We start from the raw sequence: 13,927 nt of genomic DNA, 5'->3' as shown, positions 1-13,927 counted from the left end.
AGCTTGACACGTGGTTAATCTCGCTTATGGATGGGTCCTAGACGGGGCCCAGGGCCGGGGTCGAAGGCGAGAGTGCAAGTCGAGCCATATCGTGCTCGGCCCGTACAAGAATAGCATGCGAAATCGCCGGGCTCTGCTCCAACATAAATAGCTTCACACCACGCGGCTATTATCAGATACAACAGGACAAGTAGCAGCAGAGATGGCCTCGGGCGAGCCAATTGCCGATGTGTACATCTGTTATTGAAAGCTGAACGGAGTGAAGTCGTCTGGTTTAATTTTGCCGATTTTTATACCCGGCTTAGGCCCCTGCAAATCCCAGTCGGGTTGTCACGAGAAAACAAGGGCCAGGCACCTTTTTGACTCAGTATTAACCTACCTAGGTATGCAGGACCCCCACCAGACTTACGGCAGTTAATATACGAGCCGTACAGAGTAGACTAGCCCGATTTGGCTTGGCGCCGAGCTATCCGGACTTTGCCTTGTAACCTCAAGTGCTTGTTATAACCGATGGCAGCCTGATTGCTTTTCTTGATGGAGGCAGGCGAGCATAGTATAGTTCGCGGTATTTCGCTATAGTGCCAAGGCGTGATGTGTCAATTCACATGTGCACTCTGCTCCTAACCTGATGATTCAGCTGTCCAAATAATGCCATTTGCGTTGTTCATTATCCGCAGGACATTGTAGTTGTGGGGCTTGTTTTGTAAAGAGTCAAGTTTGGTTACAGTCTAACATTGAACCCCTGCAAGTTTAGCTAGCAGGAGCCTCTCGTGGAGCTAACAGGGGCTAAGAGCCTAATAACACGTTGTTAAGTAGGCTTAAAAGTACATATAATTTAGTGTAATTTACACGTAAAAAAAGTATAATACTATTTTACTAATATTAAATTTACTTGATAAGAATACAAAAAAACTTAAATAACATGAAAATATTATATTATAAAAAGTTAATATATTTAATATTTATAATATTTATATTTTTATTCTTTTTTTATTCAAGGTTATTTATGCAATAAAGATATTTCAAAAGCAGCTATTAGTACGTGACTAGATAATCCTACCAGGTAATGTCACACTAGGCTAGACATTCAGGGGTTATATTGTATGGCACGGGTTACCGTATCCATATGTCTATCCCGGTTGCATTTCTTGACATTTAGAGCGAGGGGCTTCGGAAGCCCCGGGAGACCAAAGTAGCCAGTATACGAAATTTGATGTATGTATTTATATATATATGTGTGTGTGTGTGTGTAGACAACTCACAGCCCAAGAGCTTTGTTTTGCATACAAGCAGTGCAACAAGCTGTAAACAGTGACTTCTGCCGCTGCCGGATGAATGTTCAAGTTCTCCGACAAAAACACTTCGTACCATGCGGCCATTGTCATTACTTGCTGTCGCGGCACTGGCAGCAGCGCCCTCCGTCGCTGCCAATGCTCCCTCGGGCAAAGTAGTGCCTGGAGCATACTTTATTGAACTTGATGCGAGCACTGTACGTTCTTTTCCCATGGCAGCTTTCCAGCCAAATGACTAATGAACAAACACAGAATGTGATTGCCTTTGGAGAACAAGTAAAGGCAGAAGCCAATGCTCGCATTCGTCGTCAGATAGACTACGTGCCGAACAAGGCAAAGAGAGCAGATGCGCCTGTACGGGCAAAAGGAGCAGACGAGCCGTACAAGGCCGTCTCGATCGACTTGTCCGATGAAAGCATGATTGACAAGGTGGCAGCGATGCCCAATGTTGCCAAAGTATACCCGATCGAGCTGCTTCCCTTTGATGGATCATCCCCCACGCACGCCACGCAGCAGTCGTTTGCCGGTGAGAAGGGCCAAAGCCTAGTAGAGCGGCAGGCTCTGCCTGGAAAAAATGCAGCAGCAGACACATACGCGCCTCATGTCATGACGCAGGTTGACAAACTTCGCGACAAGGGAATAACGGGCAAGGGAGTCAAGATTGCCTTGCTTGACTCGGGTGTAAGTGGCTCTCTGTTATTTGGGATTCTTAATCAACTAATATAGTATTTGTAGATTGACTACGAACACCCAGCACTAGGGGGTTGTTTTGGTCCTGGATGTCTCGTCTCCTTTGGCGCCGACCTGCTCAAGAACGAACCAACGCCAAAAGATTGTAATGGTCACGGAACTCAGGTCGCCGGCATCATCGCTGCAAAACCTAACCCACTGGGCTTTACCGGGGCCGCGCCTGGCGTTCAGTTAGGCATGTATCGCGTAGCCTGCAACGAGGTGCTTCCTAGCGACATTCTTGTTGAGGCAATCCATCTCGCCCTCAAAGAAGGTGTGGACATCATCTCGTCATCAGTAGGGAATCCAGGCGGTTGGCCAGACAGTCTCCTATCAAAGACGGCAATGCGAGCTGTGGACCAAGGTGTCGTATTCGTGCAAGGGGCAGGCAACGATGGTGAGGGCGGTTTATTTTCAAACCTGGACCCTGCTGTTAGTCCTGGTGTTATTAGCGTCGGAATGATGCAAAACAGCGTGGTTCCCAGCCTCCTTAACGCGTCCAAGTATACTATTGATAACGAGCCCGAAGTTGCCTTCCCCTTCTATCCGACAAGGCCGTACGGAGACTTTACTGGCAGCCCTATGGAGGTCTACGCCCCGAGCGTGGCCGGATCTAGTGCTGCTGCTAGCGAAGATGTGCACGCCTGTGGACCATTCCAGGACAACACACCGGATTTAAGCGATAAGCTCGTCCTTATGCGTGTTACCAGAGATGAAGGGGAGTGCAATTTCCAGGTTAGAATTAAAGCGGCTCGTGAAAAGGGGGCCAAGAGCTTTATAATATACCTGAAAGACCAAAAGGCTAGGGGGGTAGACTTGCCAACCCTAGCGGACGGGGTTGTCGCCGTGGGATTCCTAGACTCTGACGTCGCAACATCAATGCTCGAGGCTATCAAGGCTGGCCGCAAGGTCGTCGTCACGGCCTTCCCAAGTCAGGGGAACGTGCCGTTGCTCTATCGTGAGCAGCCGAATCGCAACGCGGGAGCTGTGTCAGCTCTCAGTTCCTGGGGTCCGTCTTGGAATCTAGGTCTTAAGCCTTCTTTGGCCGCCATTGGTGAACAGGTGGTAACGACGTCTTGGAGGGTTGGGAATGCAAGTGGCTATGGAATCAGACGAGGAACTTCTTCTTCAGCCCCTCTAATAGCTGGGATTGTCGCTCTAATTATTGAGGCCCGTCGCTCCAAGACTGCCGGCTCCCTTGGCCCAGTCGATATCCAAAACCTTCTCGTGTCACACTCGCACCCGCAGCTTTACCACGACGGAAAAAACTTTCTCTCCTATCTCGCTCCAGTTGCCCAGCAAGGTGGCGGCTTAGTGCGTGCCTATGACGCTGCCAATGCCATGACACTTGTTGCGCCTGCAAGCCTTAATTTCAACGATACAGAACATCGAGTTCCCTCACTCAGCTTCACTCTCAAGAACGTGGGTCAGGTAGGCGTGACTTATAGTCTTTCTCACGTTCCTGCCATTACAGTGTATGCTTTCACGCAGGATGGTATGGTTTCTGCTCCCAAAAATATTGACAGAGTCGAGGCTCCGGCTGCTTTGACACTGAGAGAAACAACCGTTACCGTAGCCCCGGGATCTTCCGCCACCGTTCACGTCTCGGCGTCGGCCCCTGATGGCCTTGAAACGGGCCGGCTACCCATATGGTCCGGTTGGATTGCGGTGAACGGGTCCGATGGCAGTTCCCTTTCCCTTCCCTACCAGGGGGTTTCCGGCTCGATTCGGCAGCACCAGGTCTTGCCACCGAATGGCATGTCGCTCTTCTATCAAAATATCCCCATAAGCGAGAGCCCCAACGTTAAGCTGCCACCGCAGGGCTCTGTCGAGGCATCCAATCTCATGTTCAACATCAGTGCGACACTGGGGGTCCCTCTCTTGCGTGCTGAAGCTGTGCCTTTGGGTCCTGATAACACTCCCGCCGCGGAATCACTTGGCCAGCTTCAAGGCTTTCCAGTCCGGTGGCTCCCAAACAACTTGGAGGGAACTAATCCCGACTTGCTTCGGCTCGTCCAGTTCAGATGGAACGGCAAGCTCGACTCGGGCAATTATGCTCCCGAGGGCTCCTACAAGCTGGTCGTGCGAGCCTTGAGAATCTTTGGCAATCCGGACAATAAGGAGGACTGGGATGTAAGGGAGTCGCCACGGTTTAGCATCACTTACTAGTGTAAGGGTTCGAGCCGAGTGTATCGACAACCAGCTAGACGACTACTGCGGGTATCCAAGGGTGAAAGAGGCAAAGAACAAGAAGGAGAGCTCGACGCAGCTAGTCTCGGTTGCGAATAGGCTCAGCCCGCTACCGGTGGCGTGGCCAACATCCAAAGCTGTGAATTCGATCTAGATTAACCGGTCAATATATTGATATACTCATTCCAAGGACAGTGGACCCTTCCGGGACATGGGATGCCAGCCTTATTTGTCAATCTGGAATGGCGAAAATCGGTCCCAAAGGCTGCGACCACCAGCCATGTGCATTTTGACCGTCCATGTGGCCCGACAGCCACGCATAGTCGCGAAACCATGAGCGTAGAGACCCAATTCCTCCAATGCTTGTTCAAAAGAATCAATATGTCTCTTGCGACCTTGGTCTACCATTTGTTTGTGTCTGGTTTGCATCCCCCAAGTCACGAACCTGACGCGTTTGGGACTCGCGCGACACCAAGATCCAATCAGCGTCCAGTGTTTGCTGAATCACGCAACGCCGCCTTGACGCTTGGCGAGTCTTTTGTCTTCGGGAGGGACCGCGCAAACATGCAAACTGCATGAATGATGTGGACGAGGGCCACGGTGTGCATTGAAAGACGGGTGGCACGGCAAACATGATTCGGCGGCATCATGCTCGACGGCTTCATGCAAGAAGCGCGGCTGTCTGGGGACGTGGCTCTTTTGGATTAGAGGCACACGGAATATCAGATGTTTCCTTGGCACGGTTGGCCTCTGGGCACATTGCTCAACAAGTGTTCGTAGTACTAGTGCCTCTTGATGTGAAGTGCGAGCGCGCCGAGCTTGACACATGACGTGGCGTAAATCACGTCGCCCGTTGAGGAATATCTTGCGGCGCACCATCTGGGATTGTTAGATTGCATTGTACGCATGCACCACCAAAACTTGGATGTTTGTAATCTGGGGAACCCCGGCCGACTCTGGAGAGAACCAATATGACCGTCTTGCACTCCTTCACGATCCTGGGCCCTGCATCTGGTATCTTGCATGTCAAGTTTGAGCCGAGCTAGGCGGATCAGGGTCCGTTAGCCATCACCCATACGAGGCATCTTTCCCCGGGCTATGAGAAGCAGATTGGACATGAGAAAACCCTGAATATTGGTCGCACACGAAACAAATACTCGACGGATTGGATACATTATAGTCCCAGCAATTTCTCTACCGGTCACAAAGCACAACTTGATTTCTCCTGTCCGGGTCGCGGATAGAATATAAAGTCCAATATTAGACCCCTAATTGCAATTGTTCCTATTGATCGTGTCTCAGGTTTTTTTTTTTTCTGCGCCAGCACTTCAAAACAGGAGTCAACGGGGTTGGATGCGCCGAGGCAGCGACGGCGCTAATCCATATTCGGACAAGTGCAAAGGGTCCGCTTCGACGGCTGCCGCTGTTCCCAACCTCCAGCAGGACGCCAGGGCTGGTTAATTCCCGCCTGGTGCCTGGCCCTCCAGGTCAAGGGGCACATGGACCGACTTGGCGCTGCAGACTCTGCAGACGGTGCTGGCACCAATTACTCCTCGCCTCAATCGGCTCTTGTTTCCAGCCACCGCTGCGCACTTTGCGCTCTCAGCACCGTGGTGCTCGCTGTGCCCACTGACCACATGCCTACACGCACCAAGTCGCTCCTTCTCCGCCCCAGCCTTTTCTTGCTTGGCCCTCCCATTCCTCTCCCTTCATCCCCCTCTGCTCCGTCATATTGGCTGACGCATCGCCAATCCTGCCATCGCTTCTCATCTCTGCCCGCACACGCCACACAAAACCCTCAACACCAAAAACTCTTTTGCTCAGCTCTTGTCGACAGCTGCTGCCCCGACCAGCGCCCATTGACGACTCCGGATCATCCCAACTGGTGCCCGTTCGCCACCTTCGTAGCTTCGACCATCCGACGACAAAGCGTGACCTGCGACCGTTCAACCTTCTCCACCCTCCCTCCGCACCACTTTGCACGACAACTGCCAGCTGCGACCATTGCGACGACTCGGGAAAAGGGGGCCAAACACACACCGACAAACCCTGCGAGGCGTCAATCCTCCGTCTGTGCTTCTCGCACCGATTGCTTGCAATCGACGAGACTGCCACAACGCGACCAACCTAGTGCTGTGGACGACTATGAGTTCGCCTAATTGACACCCAAGCTGTGGGCGACGTCGCACATCACGAAACACGCACCGAAACACCAACAGCTGAGCTGCTGCTGGCTGGGTGCTGTCCGGCAACAAGCACAAATCTTCAAAACAACAGCACGTCCCCAGCCCGCATCGCTGCCGGGCATGGAGACATTACGATTAAAACCGCGGCAGCCCGTGGGGGATGAGATTGAGAACTGGGATGACGATGATGACCTGGTGCTTGAGGGTGATGAGCTGTCATTTCGCACCTCCTTGACGACCGCGGCTGGTCCCACCAACTCCCGCGCCTTGTCACGGCCTCCGTCCAGGCGGCGGGATTCTACGTCTTCTCATGTCTCTTTCCGGTCTGAGATAGAGTCCTGGCACGGCGAGGAAAAGCAATTGCATCTGCCTGCCGATGACGAATCCTCCACCATGGACGCCATTGCTGCCGCAGAGCATGCTGGCATTCCTCTGCCCAAAAACGTCCCTTCGTCTGCCCTCATGGGCGGCACCATTAAGCGACTTGGGGGTCGCAAAATCCGCAAGATTATCCAGGACGACTGGGAAAACGACCTCGAGCTCCCGGAAGCCTCGCAGAGCTTCAGCATAAGACCAAAGACTGACGTCGAGTTTCCCGAAACGCTGCGCCAGGTGAGCGCGGGCTCGGTGCAGGCCAGTCCCATCCGAACCATGAAGCTGCCATCATTTCCCGAGCCACAGCGCAGGCTCTCGGCACAGTCAAACACGAGCGCGCTCTCATCCGCTCTCAATTTGGACAGGTTCAAGGACACGGAAGAAGATGACGACTTTTTGGGGGACGGCATTGCTACCATCAAAGTCTCCAAGGGCAGAATTGCTCCGCAGCCCGTTCCCTTCATTACACCTCCCACGCCGCAAAAATCAGAAACAGCCAAGGAACCCGACGACGACTTTGAAAAGGACTTGGAGTTGCCCTCTGACGGAAAGTTGAAACTGTCTACTAGGAGAGATATTCCAAAGACGCCGTCGTCCAACGTCGACGACCTGGACTGGGGCGAGGGCAGTCTCGGCACTCGATACGGCGGTACTAGGCGAGATGGCCGTTCAAACAGGAGCTCTTCGGCCTCTGCACTCAGCCCCAGCATCTCGAGCTCCATCACTGCCGAGAGCGAGGACGAGACGTTTGAAGGTCTTGTCCTGCCCGCTGGGCCGTTTAATTTCAAGGAGCGTCTCCAACAGCGCAAGAAGAGCTTCTCGCCAGAGCGTATCCCGGAAGAGTTGCCGTCGCCGCTTCCACCAGCCCCCAAGAAGCCGCCGCCTACCCAGGCCGAGGCTGACCGCGAGGATTTCTTTGACGATCTCGACATTGGAGACGGAAACGTGTTTGGCCCCGGAAAACTGACCCTGCATCGCAACGTCAAGGTCAAGGAGACGCAGCCTGCGTCCCCTGCGCGGCCCAAGACTGCCGTGTCGCTGACGTTTACGAACAAGCCAACAACACAGACCAGAATCCCTCGCTTGAGCCATGAACGGGCCCATTCGACGTCACTGGAGCCAGTTTATGAATCTGGCGGTTCAGCGGCTCCCTCGCGCAGTGGTCGCCGTTCCCAGTCTCGTCTTGGACACTCACACCAGTCGTCGGTTGTCAGTCTTCCCACCCCGACGACAACCTCTCCCGGACGACATTTTCCCCTTTCCGCACCGCGAGGGCGAGAAGTTGGCTCAAGATCATCATTCTCGTCTCTCAGAGGTGACGCACCGACCACCAGTTCTCAGCTGCTGAAGCAGAAGCGATCTCTCCCGGCGGTTCGGAGTTCGACAACCACCGCACCAAGACCCGTGTCTCAGAGATCAGCAACAGACAGACCGCCGTCAAGGGCCGAGGCGGGACGACCTCAAACTGGGTTGAGGCCCAAGACACCCGTGGAGCGGCAGCGCCCGGGCCTCGTCACCGAAAGTCCTGCGTCGTTGACGCGGAAACCTCAACCCTTCTTGCCGGCCGGTGCGTCGCAGTCTCAGTCGCACCACGTCGCTTCAAAGACGTTGCGCCAGTTCCGACGCCACGACTCGGAGAATGCAATCGATCTGCGACCCATCTCCAGGGCCTTCTCCCGGTCGGGGGGCCGATCGCCCAGTCCGCACCGATACAAGGTTGCCGCCGATACCTGGGAGCGCCTGAGCAAGCCAAAGAACAAGAAGCACTTTGGCGATGGTCATGAGCTCGACGGCTTTGATGACTTGCCAACGTCGCGAGAGACGGAGACGCGATTCATGAAGCAGCCTGTGGCCAGCGGCACCAAGACCACCATTCGAAATCGGCTGTACCAGAATATTCTGCCCGACAGGACCGCGACGCCGGCGCCGCCGAGTCCGTTTTTCCCGTCAAGATCCGCGGCAACTCCCCGATTCGCGCGCGACACGGCCGCAAGTCGCATTGCCCGAGAGACGTCTCTGGCTCACCGTGCGCCAAGCCACGGTCCTCTGTCTGCCATAACCGCTCAGCGAGAGGGCGGTGGTGGTGGTGCGCTCGCGTCGAGGACGACCAACGTGAGCCAGCAGCCCCATCTACCCCAGTCAACCATTCGCTCCAAAAAAAGACCAAGCGGCCGCAGCAGCTGAAGCCACATCTCATTGCCAACCTCAACGCCGGCAAGGAGTCCAAGGTCGTGAACGGCATGTTTTACAACGCCGAGACGTTCCGCTGGGAAGGCAATGAGAATGCGCTGAGTGCGTTCGATGCCACAGTGGCCACCCCGTCAACCACAACTGCGTCCACGCACGTCACGCGTGAAAGGGAGGCAACTACTCCTCGACCTGCGCTGATTGCCAATTTCAGTGCGACCAAGGGCGTCCAAGTTGTTGGCGGCATGGTCTTTGATCCAGAAAACATGTGCTGGCTCAGGATGGGGCAACAGGACAAGACCAAGTCCGACGCGGGCGATACTCTGGATGGCTTTGATGCACTCGACGACGAGGAAGATGTGTTCAAGGACATTCCCGACCTGGACGATAATGCCGCAGAAGAAGACCGCGGAGAGGGCGGCCGCGTCAGCGACGTCAAGGACGACTGGCTCGTGGGCGAAGAGTTTGATGTCGGCCCCGAGTTTGTCAGGAGACAGCGTGAAGAGGAAGAACGATGGCGAAAGAAGTGCGAGAAGTGGGTTGGCCGCGGGCCTCGAGATCAGGACATGTGGCGCTGGACGATTCGGGAACTCGTCTCTCAGTTCGACGAGCTACCCATGTAGACAATACAACATCCACCATGGCGATTGTTATCATTTCAGGCATGTCGGCTGTTTGGAGCACAGTACCCCCGGGATTACAGGACAGGAACAAGGGCGTCGAGTTGGGCCAATTTTGAAGTTGGGCGGACAGCATCGTATCTGCTTGGTGGTGGACGGAAGCCTGTGTACCAAAAGGGGCACTTGTTTTGCCTGGCTGTTGTTTTATCCTCATTGCGAAAAGAAGAATGGGGGCGGGTTAAGACGGGTTGTTGTTTCTTATTCTGGGCAATAGACAAAAAGGATCTGGTGGCCATGCATGGGAGGATTCGAGCGATGTGAGTCGCGGCGCTGTGGCCTTTTTTTTTCCCTTCTGATGACCGAGATGACGGATTATGATGCCTGATGAACTATCTGCATTGGTAGCATGCTGTGGATTAATACATTATTGGTTGTTGTACCTGAGTTTGGCTGTGATAATGTCGTCAGTGTGCAGTGTTTATACGCGGTGTCATGCTAGCGTCTTGCATGACACGTCTAAATACACTTGTTCTAATTGCCCCGTGACGATTGTACGATTTATCCTCTTTTATAATTATACAAGACACTAATGCCAACGAGCGAGTTGTCCTAGGGGTAGGCAAAGCGGGCGAGAATGACCAGACTACTTAAGTCAAAACATGTTGGCCTTTATTACACCCTCCGGGGGCCGCCTTTACTGTCTGGCGGCCGCTGTTGCTAGCTGTGGCTGCTGCTGCTAGTGGCGTTTTTATGTTAACCAATTGCCAAAGAGTATTTTTCCTTGGACCAATTCAAAGCACTTAGATTTTTAGAAGAATAAGCTTAAATACACTCTTCGATCTACTTCTTAAAAATACTACCTTTTCTAGCTCTTCACAACAGCTTCCATGTTTTACACGGAGAAACTATCTCGAACCCTAACGCCAAGGCCCGCGTGAATCCTATTTAGGCCAGATGCAGCTAGGCTGCACATCACCCCAGACCCTTCTCGCTTGCTCCCGTCTCCCGGTCGCCCGCCGCCCGAGTCCAAAATAGTACAACTTGCACCACCTTGAGCTCCCACCGGCGAACGAACACCCACAACGCAGAATGGCCCCAAATCTGGCCTCTGTACTTGAGAGTTCATTCGCGACGTGATCCTGAGCAGATAACTGACTACGCCCACATCGCCGAGGCTGCTAGATGCAGCCCGCATAAAGGTGTCGCAGAAGGGTTGATGCCAAACTAGTTATACTGGAAGCTTATGCGACCATTTGGTCCATAAACTAGAATTATACTGAGATGAGATGGGCAAATTCTTGCGCAACGAATTTGGTTTTCTTGACAAGTTATTTCCTTTCCTCTCCTCTTCAACTTCAGCGAACTCTAGGGAGTTCCACCGACAGTGCAGGGTGTTCCATTCTTATACTCGGTCTCCATCTGGCAATCCTGGCCGCCGCCAATTCATATCTCTGTGGTTCTCCATAAACTGCTGTGCGTATTTCTTAACAGTCTCATACTCTGACCCCCGCTCTTCGTCCTGGATTGGTTGCGAAAGGGAGACCAAAGTGCACAATCCAAGGGTAACAATATACACAATGAAAACGTTCCTGCTATCATGCAAACCAGCATTCACATCGAGATTTCTAGTCCAGATAAAGCCAAAGTAGACCCCAAAAGCGATAACCGCTGACAAAACAGACATGGCAAGTAGAAATACGGGGCCTGACATCGCGATGACAGGTATAACACCTGGTGTAAAACATTGCCTCATTAACGAGAAGTCAAAAGATACCTGGCTCTGGCGATCGAGAGATTCTAGATCGAGCTCCTCGGGTTTGCAAGGCCGAATCACTTTGACTCGTGAGCTATACGAGCGCAACGTGAGAGGGAAACTGGTAGTAGAACCTCCCCGGATCCATGCCCGAATATCGTCCCCCGTTACAAGAGGTGCCATCACCATGTGTTGAGTAGCCGCGCAGCTAACGGAGCTTAGGGATGATATCAGGCTGAATACGAATAGCGCCCGAGCAACCCAGTGAGTTTGGCTGAGATCAGTCAAAGACAGTGACGTAATCGCGATCTGAGCCACAAGTGCTCCCTATTTTCCGTTAGTACGAATCAACCTCGCTATTAGTTGATGAAACCGACCGCTACCGCTATCATGGAACATTCGCCCTGCAGTGACTTTCTGAAGTCCAGTGCTTGTTTCTCATCGAGGTCCCCAATGACCTTGGCTTCCACACTCCAGACATTCGAGCTTCCGCATAACCCCACAGTAAATCCAGATACTACTCCATACAGATGGATGAGAGCCCAAAACCGCTTAAATACCCATACCCTCTCTGCCAAGAGCCCGTGTAACGTGATAATGTCGATGGTGAGGGTAATGAGAGGGCTAGGATCAAACAAAACCATGGTAGTGATAACTTTTAGATAAGCCACGTAAGATCCTTTATAAATCATACTGCTTTTTCACAGATTAATATATATTGCGGAAACCCAAGTGTAACGTCATCGTGACGCATTTACTCGTACCTCGCTCCACTTTATTTGGAACTCGTAGAACTCGCACCACCTGGACACCTATATAACCGGATCACCCAAATAACCACTTTTTGCACCTATCTTACAAGAATCACGGTCGCCTATCACCCTTAGAATCGACTATTTCTACTCTTGCCAGTCTTTCGGAGGCCCTCCATTTACGCTAGCCCCACTTAGAAATAATATGATGATAGAAGTACCAGTAATCCTGTGAGTTACAAAGAGCTACATCGCACATATCGCAGCTGAGTGGCTGACCTTATTGCCAAAAAGGTACCCGCCAGGTATCGCAGAAAACTGGGGACCGATACCTGGCTGGCACCTTATCACATTCAAAGGGATGCGAGCCGAAGAAGATATGGGTGGGTCACTAAGCGGTGGCCTGACCAATAACAAGGTGGTGTACACTGCGGTTACTTAGCTGGCTAACTTCTATTTAAAAGGCCAAAAAAAACATATAACACCTGGTGTTTGCTGGTCGTTACTAACCCAACTACTAATCTGGCGCTCGCTAGTTTATTGTACGAGATTAGACGGGATACCGCGTTTAAAATGTGAACTTGCCTAACCTTTACCTGAAACGCTCGCTTAAACCCGCTTTTCCCGTTCTCTTTATTTCCTTATTTTGCTATCGTTTTAGCTCTTTAACCTAGCTTTTCGCTTTAATATTAAAGCGCTAGGTAATAGACGAGATCGCACGCCGCGTAGTAATACACACCCTTATGTTACTTATTTTTAACCCTAGCCTTTATATAAAATCCTCGCTAGGCTTAAGGGAGACGCTAAATACTATTACCCCCTTTTCTCCCCTTAGTTTTATTAATAAGTCTTTTTTTATATTAGTTTAGTTATAGGGTATATTAGTTCGCTCTAGCGTTAATGTATCGTGTTAGTTAGCCTACAATTATCCCACTTAAGAATGCTTACGTGTACTATAGGGCCCTATTAGCCTAATTAAATTTAAGTGATAGGCTAACTAGATAAAATGCCCCTCTCCCCCTTTCCTTTATCCTCGGGTGGTTTAGCGTCTATAACATTTAGTCCTTTACCCCCCTTTTCTCATTCGCGTGTACTACCGCTAAAGCTCTCTTCGCTTACTTTATTATTATGCCTTAAGATTTAAAGTCTTTCCTTCGCTTTACCCGCCTAAGTATGCGTTAATTTAATAAAGATACTATTAAGGTTACGGTATAAAAGTATTAGGAGAAGCCACTTAGTAAGGCTTACTACCTTAACCTAAAAATAAGGTAGCATTATAAGAGAATCTAATAGAAGTAAAAAGAGTGAGGTATTACCCGCTTCTCTTTATTTTTAAGGAAAAGAGCTATTACTAATTTTATTTCCTATAAATTTACCGCTTATATTAAAGTTAATTTAGTTAATATATAGTTTAACCTTTACTTAAGTAAACTAGAAGTTTAAGCCTTCTTTTAAGGATTTCTTAGATAATACTAGAAGTAGTCTATTACGTAACGTTCTTATCTTAGCCTTAAGAAATATAAGAAAGTATATACTATTAATTACGCGTTAATAATAGAAGACGTATAATATTTACTAGTTAATTATACGAATAATTAAATTATAAAACTAAAAAGGCTTAAAGATTACGAGAAGGCTAGAATTTAGTTATTAAAGTATGCTTTTAGGAGAACTTTATTAACCTATAGCTCTACTTATAAGATAGCTCGTGTAAGTTCTTAGCCCCTTTCTTATTATTAATACTAGACTTCTTTAATTATTAAATAACTATAATAGATTTTTAAGTTTAGCGTAAAAGTAAAATTAAACTTAGAATAAATCTTTTAAAAAGATAACGCGATTA

The 13,927-nt window shown here is 50.7% G+C and overlaps 5 protein-coding genes across 5 annotated transcripts; 3 read left to right on the top strand and 2 right to left on the bottom strand.

Moving 5' to 3' along the window:
* Nucleotides 1–1,860: 1,860 nt before the first annotated feature.
* J3458_022072 (uncharacterized protein) lies at nt 1,861–5,126 on the bottom strand. Its single transcript, XM_066122909.1, has 2 exons — nt 4,188–5,126; nt 1,861–4,120 (listed from the first exon to the last, which is right to left on the bottom strand). Exon 1 carries the CDS (start codon nt 5,088–5,090, stop codon nt 4,716–4,718), a length of 375 nt encoding a protein of 124 aa, XP_065972130.1. The 5' UTR covers nt 5,091–5,126; the 3' UTR covers nt 1,861–4,120; nt 4,188–4,715.
* J3458_022586 (uncharacterized protein) lies at nt 1,939–4,592 on the top strand. The gene has a single exon (XM_066123083.1). The coding sequence runs from the start codon at nt 2,220–2,222 to the stop codon at nt 4,188–4,190; it is 1,971 nt and encodes a 656-aa protein (XP_065972131.1). The 5' UTR covers nt 1,939–2,219; the 3' UTR covers nt 4,191–4,592.
* Nucleotides 5,127–6,517: 1,391 nt separating the features above from the next.
* On the top strand, nt 6,518–8,956 carry J3458_022071 (uncharacterized protein; the record flags this gene model as incomplete). The annotated part of the gene is made up of 1 exon (XM_007811122.2): nt 6,518–8,956. One exon carries the CDS (start codon nt 6,518–6,520, stop codon nt 8,954–8,956), a length of 2,439 nt encoding a protein of 812 aa, XP_007809313.2.
* Nucleotides 8,957–9,012: 56 nt separating this feature from the next.
* J3458_022070 (uncharacterized protein) lies at nt 9,013–9,582 on the top strand (the record flags this gene model as incomplete). The annotated part of the gene is made up of 1 exon (XM_066122908.1): nt 9,013–9,582. The coding sequence occupies one exon, from the start codon at nt 9,013–9,015 to the stop codon at nt 9,580–9,582; it is 570 nt and encodes a 189-aa protein (XP_065972129.1).
* Nucleotides 9,583–10,981: 1,399 nt separating this feature from the next.
* Nucleotides 10,982–11,976, bottom strand: J3458_022069 (uncharacterized protein; the record flags this gene model as incomplete). The annotated part of the gene is made up of 2 exons (XM_066122907.1): nt 10,982–11,659; nt 11,710–11,976. 2 exons carry the CDS (start codon nt 11,974–11,976, stop codon nt 10,982–10,984), a joined length of 945 nt encoding a protein of 314 aa, XP_065972128.1.
* Between the last annotated feature and the right edge of the window lie 1,951 nt (nt 11,977–13,927).

Source organism: Metarhizium acridum (assembly GCF_019434415.1).
Source record: "Metarhizium acridum strain ARSEF 324 chromosome Unknown scaffold_587, whole genome shotgun sequence".
NCBI classification, from domain to species: Eukaryota; Fungi; Ascomycota; class Sordariomycetes; order Hypocreales; family Clavicipitaceae; genus Metarhizium; species Metarhizium acridum.
The sequence above is the reverse complement of the archived record's forward strand: the minus strand, read 5'-3'. Positions and strand labels throughout refer to the sequence as shown.

Bases quoted from the DNA above. Each gene is read 5' to 3' on its own strand.
- J3458_022586 (XM_066123083.1), top strand. From the start codon at position 2,220: ATGTATCGCGTAGCCTGCAACGAGGTGCTTCCTAGCGACATTCTTGTT.
- J3458_022072 (XM_066122909.1), bottom strand. From the start codon at position 5,090: ATGGTGCGCCGCAAGATATTCCTCAACGGGCGACGTGATTTACGCCAC.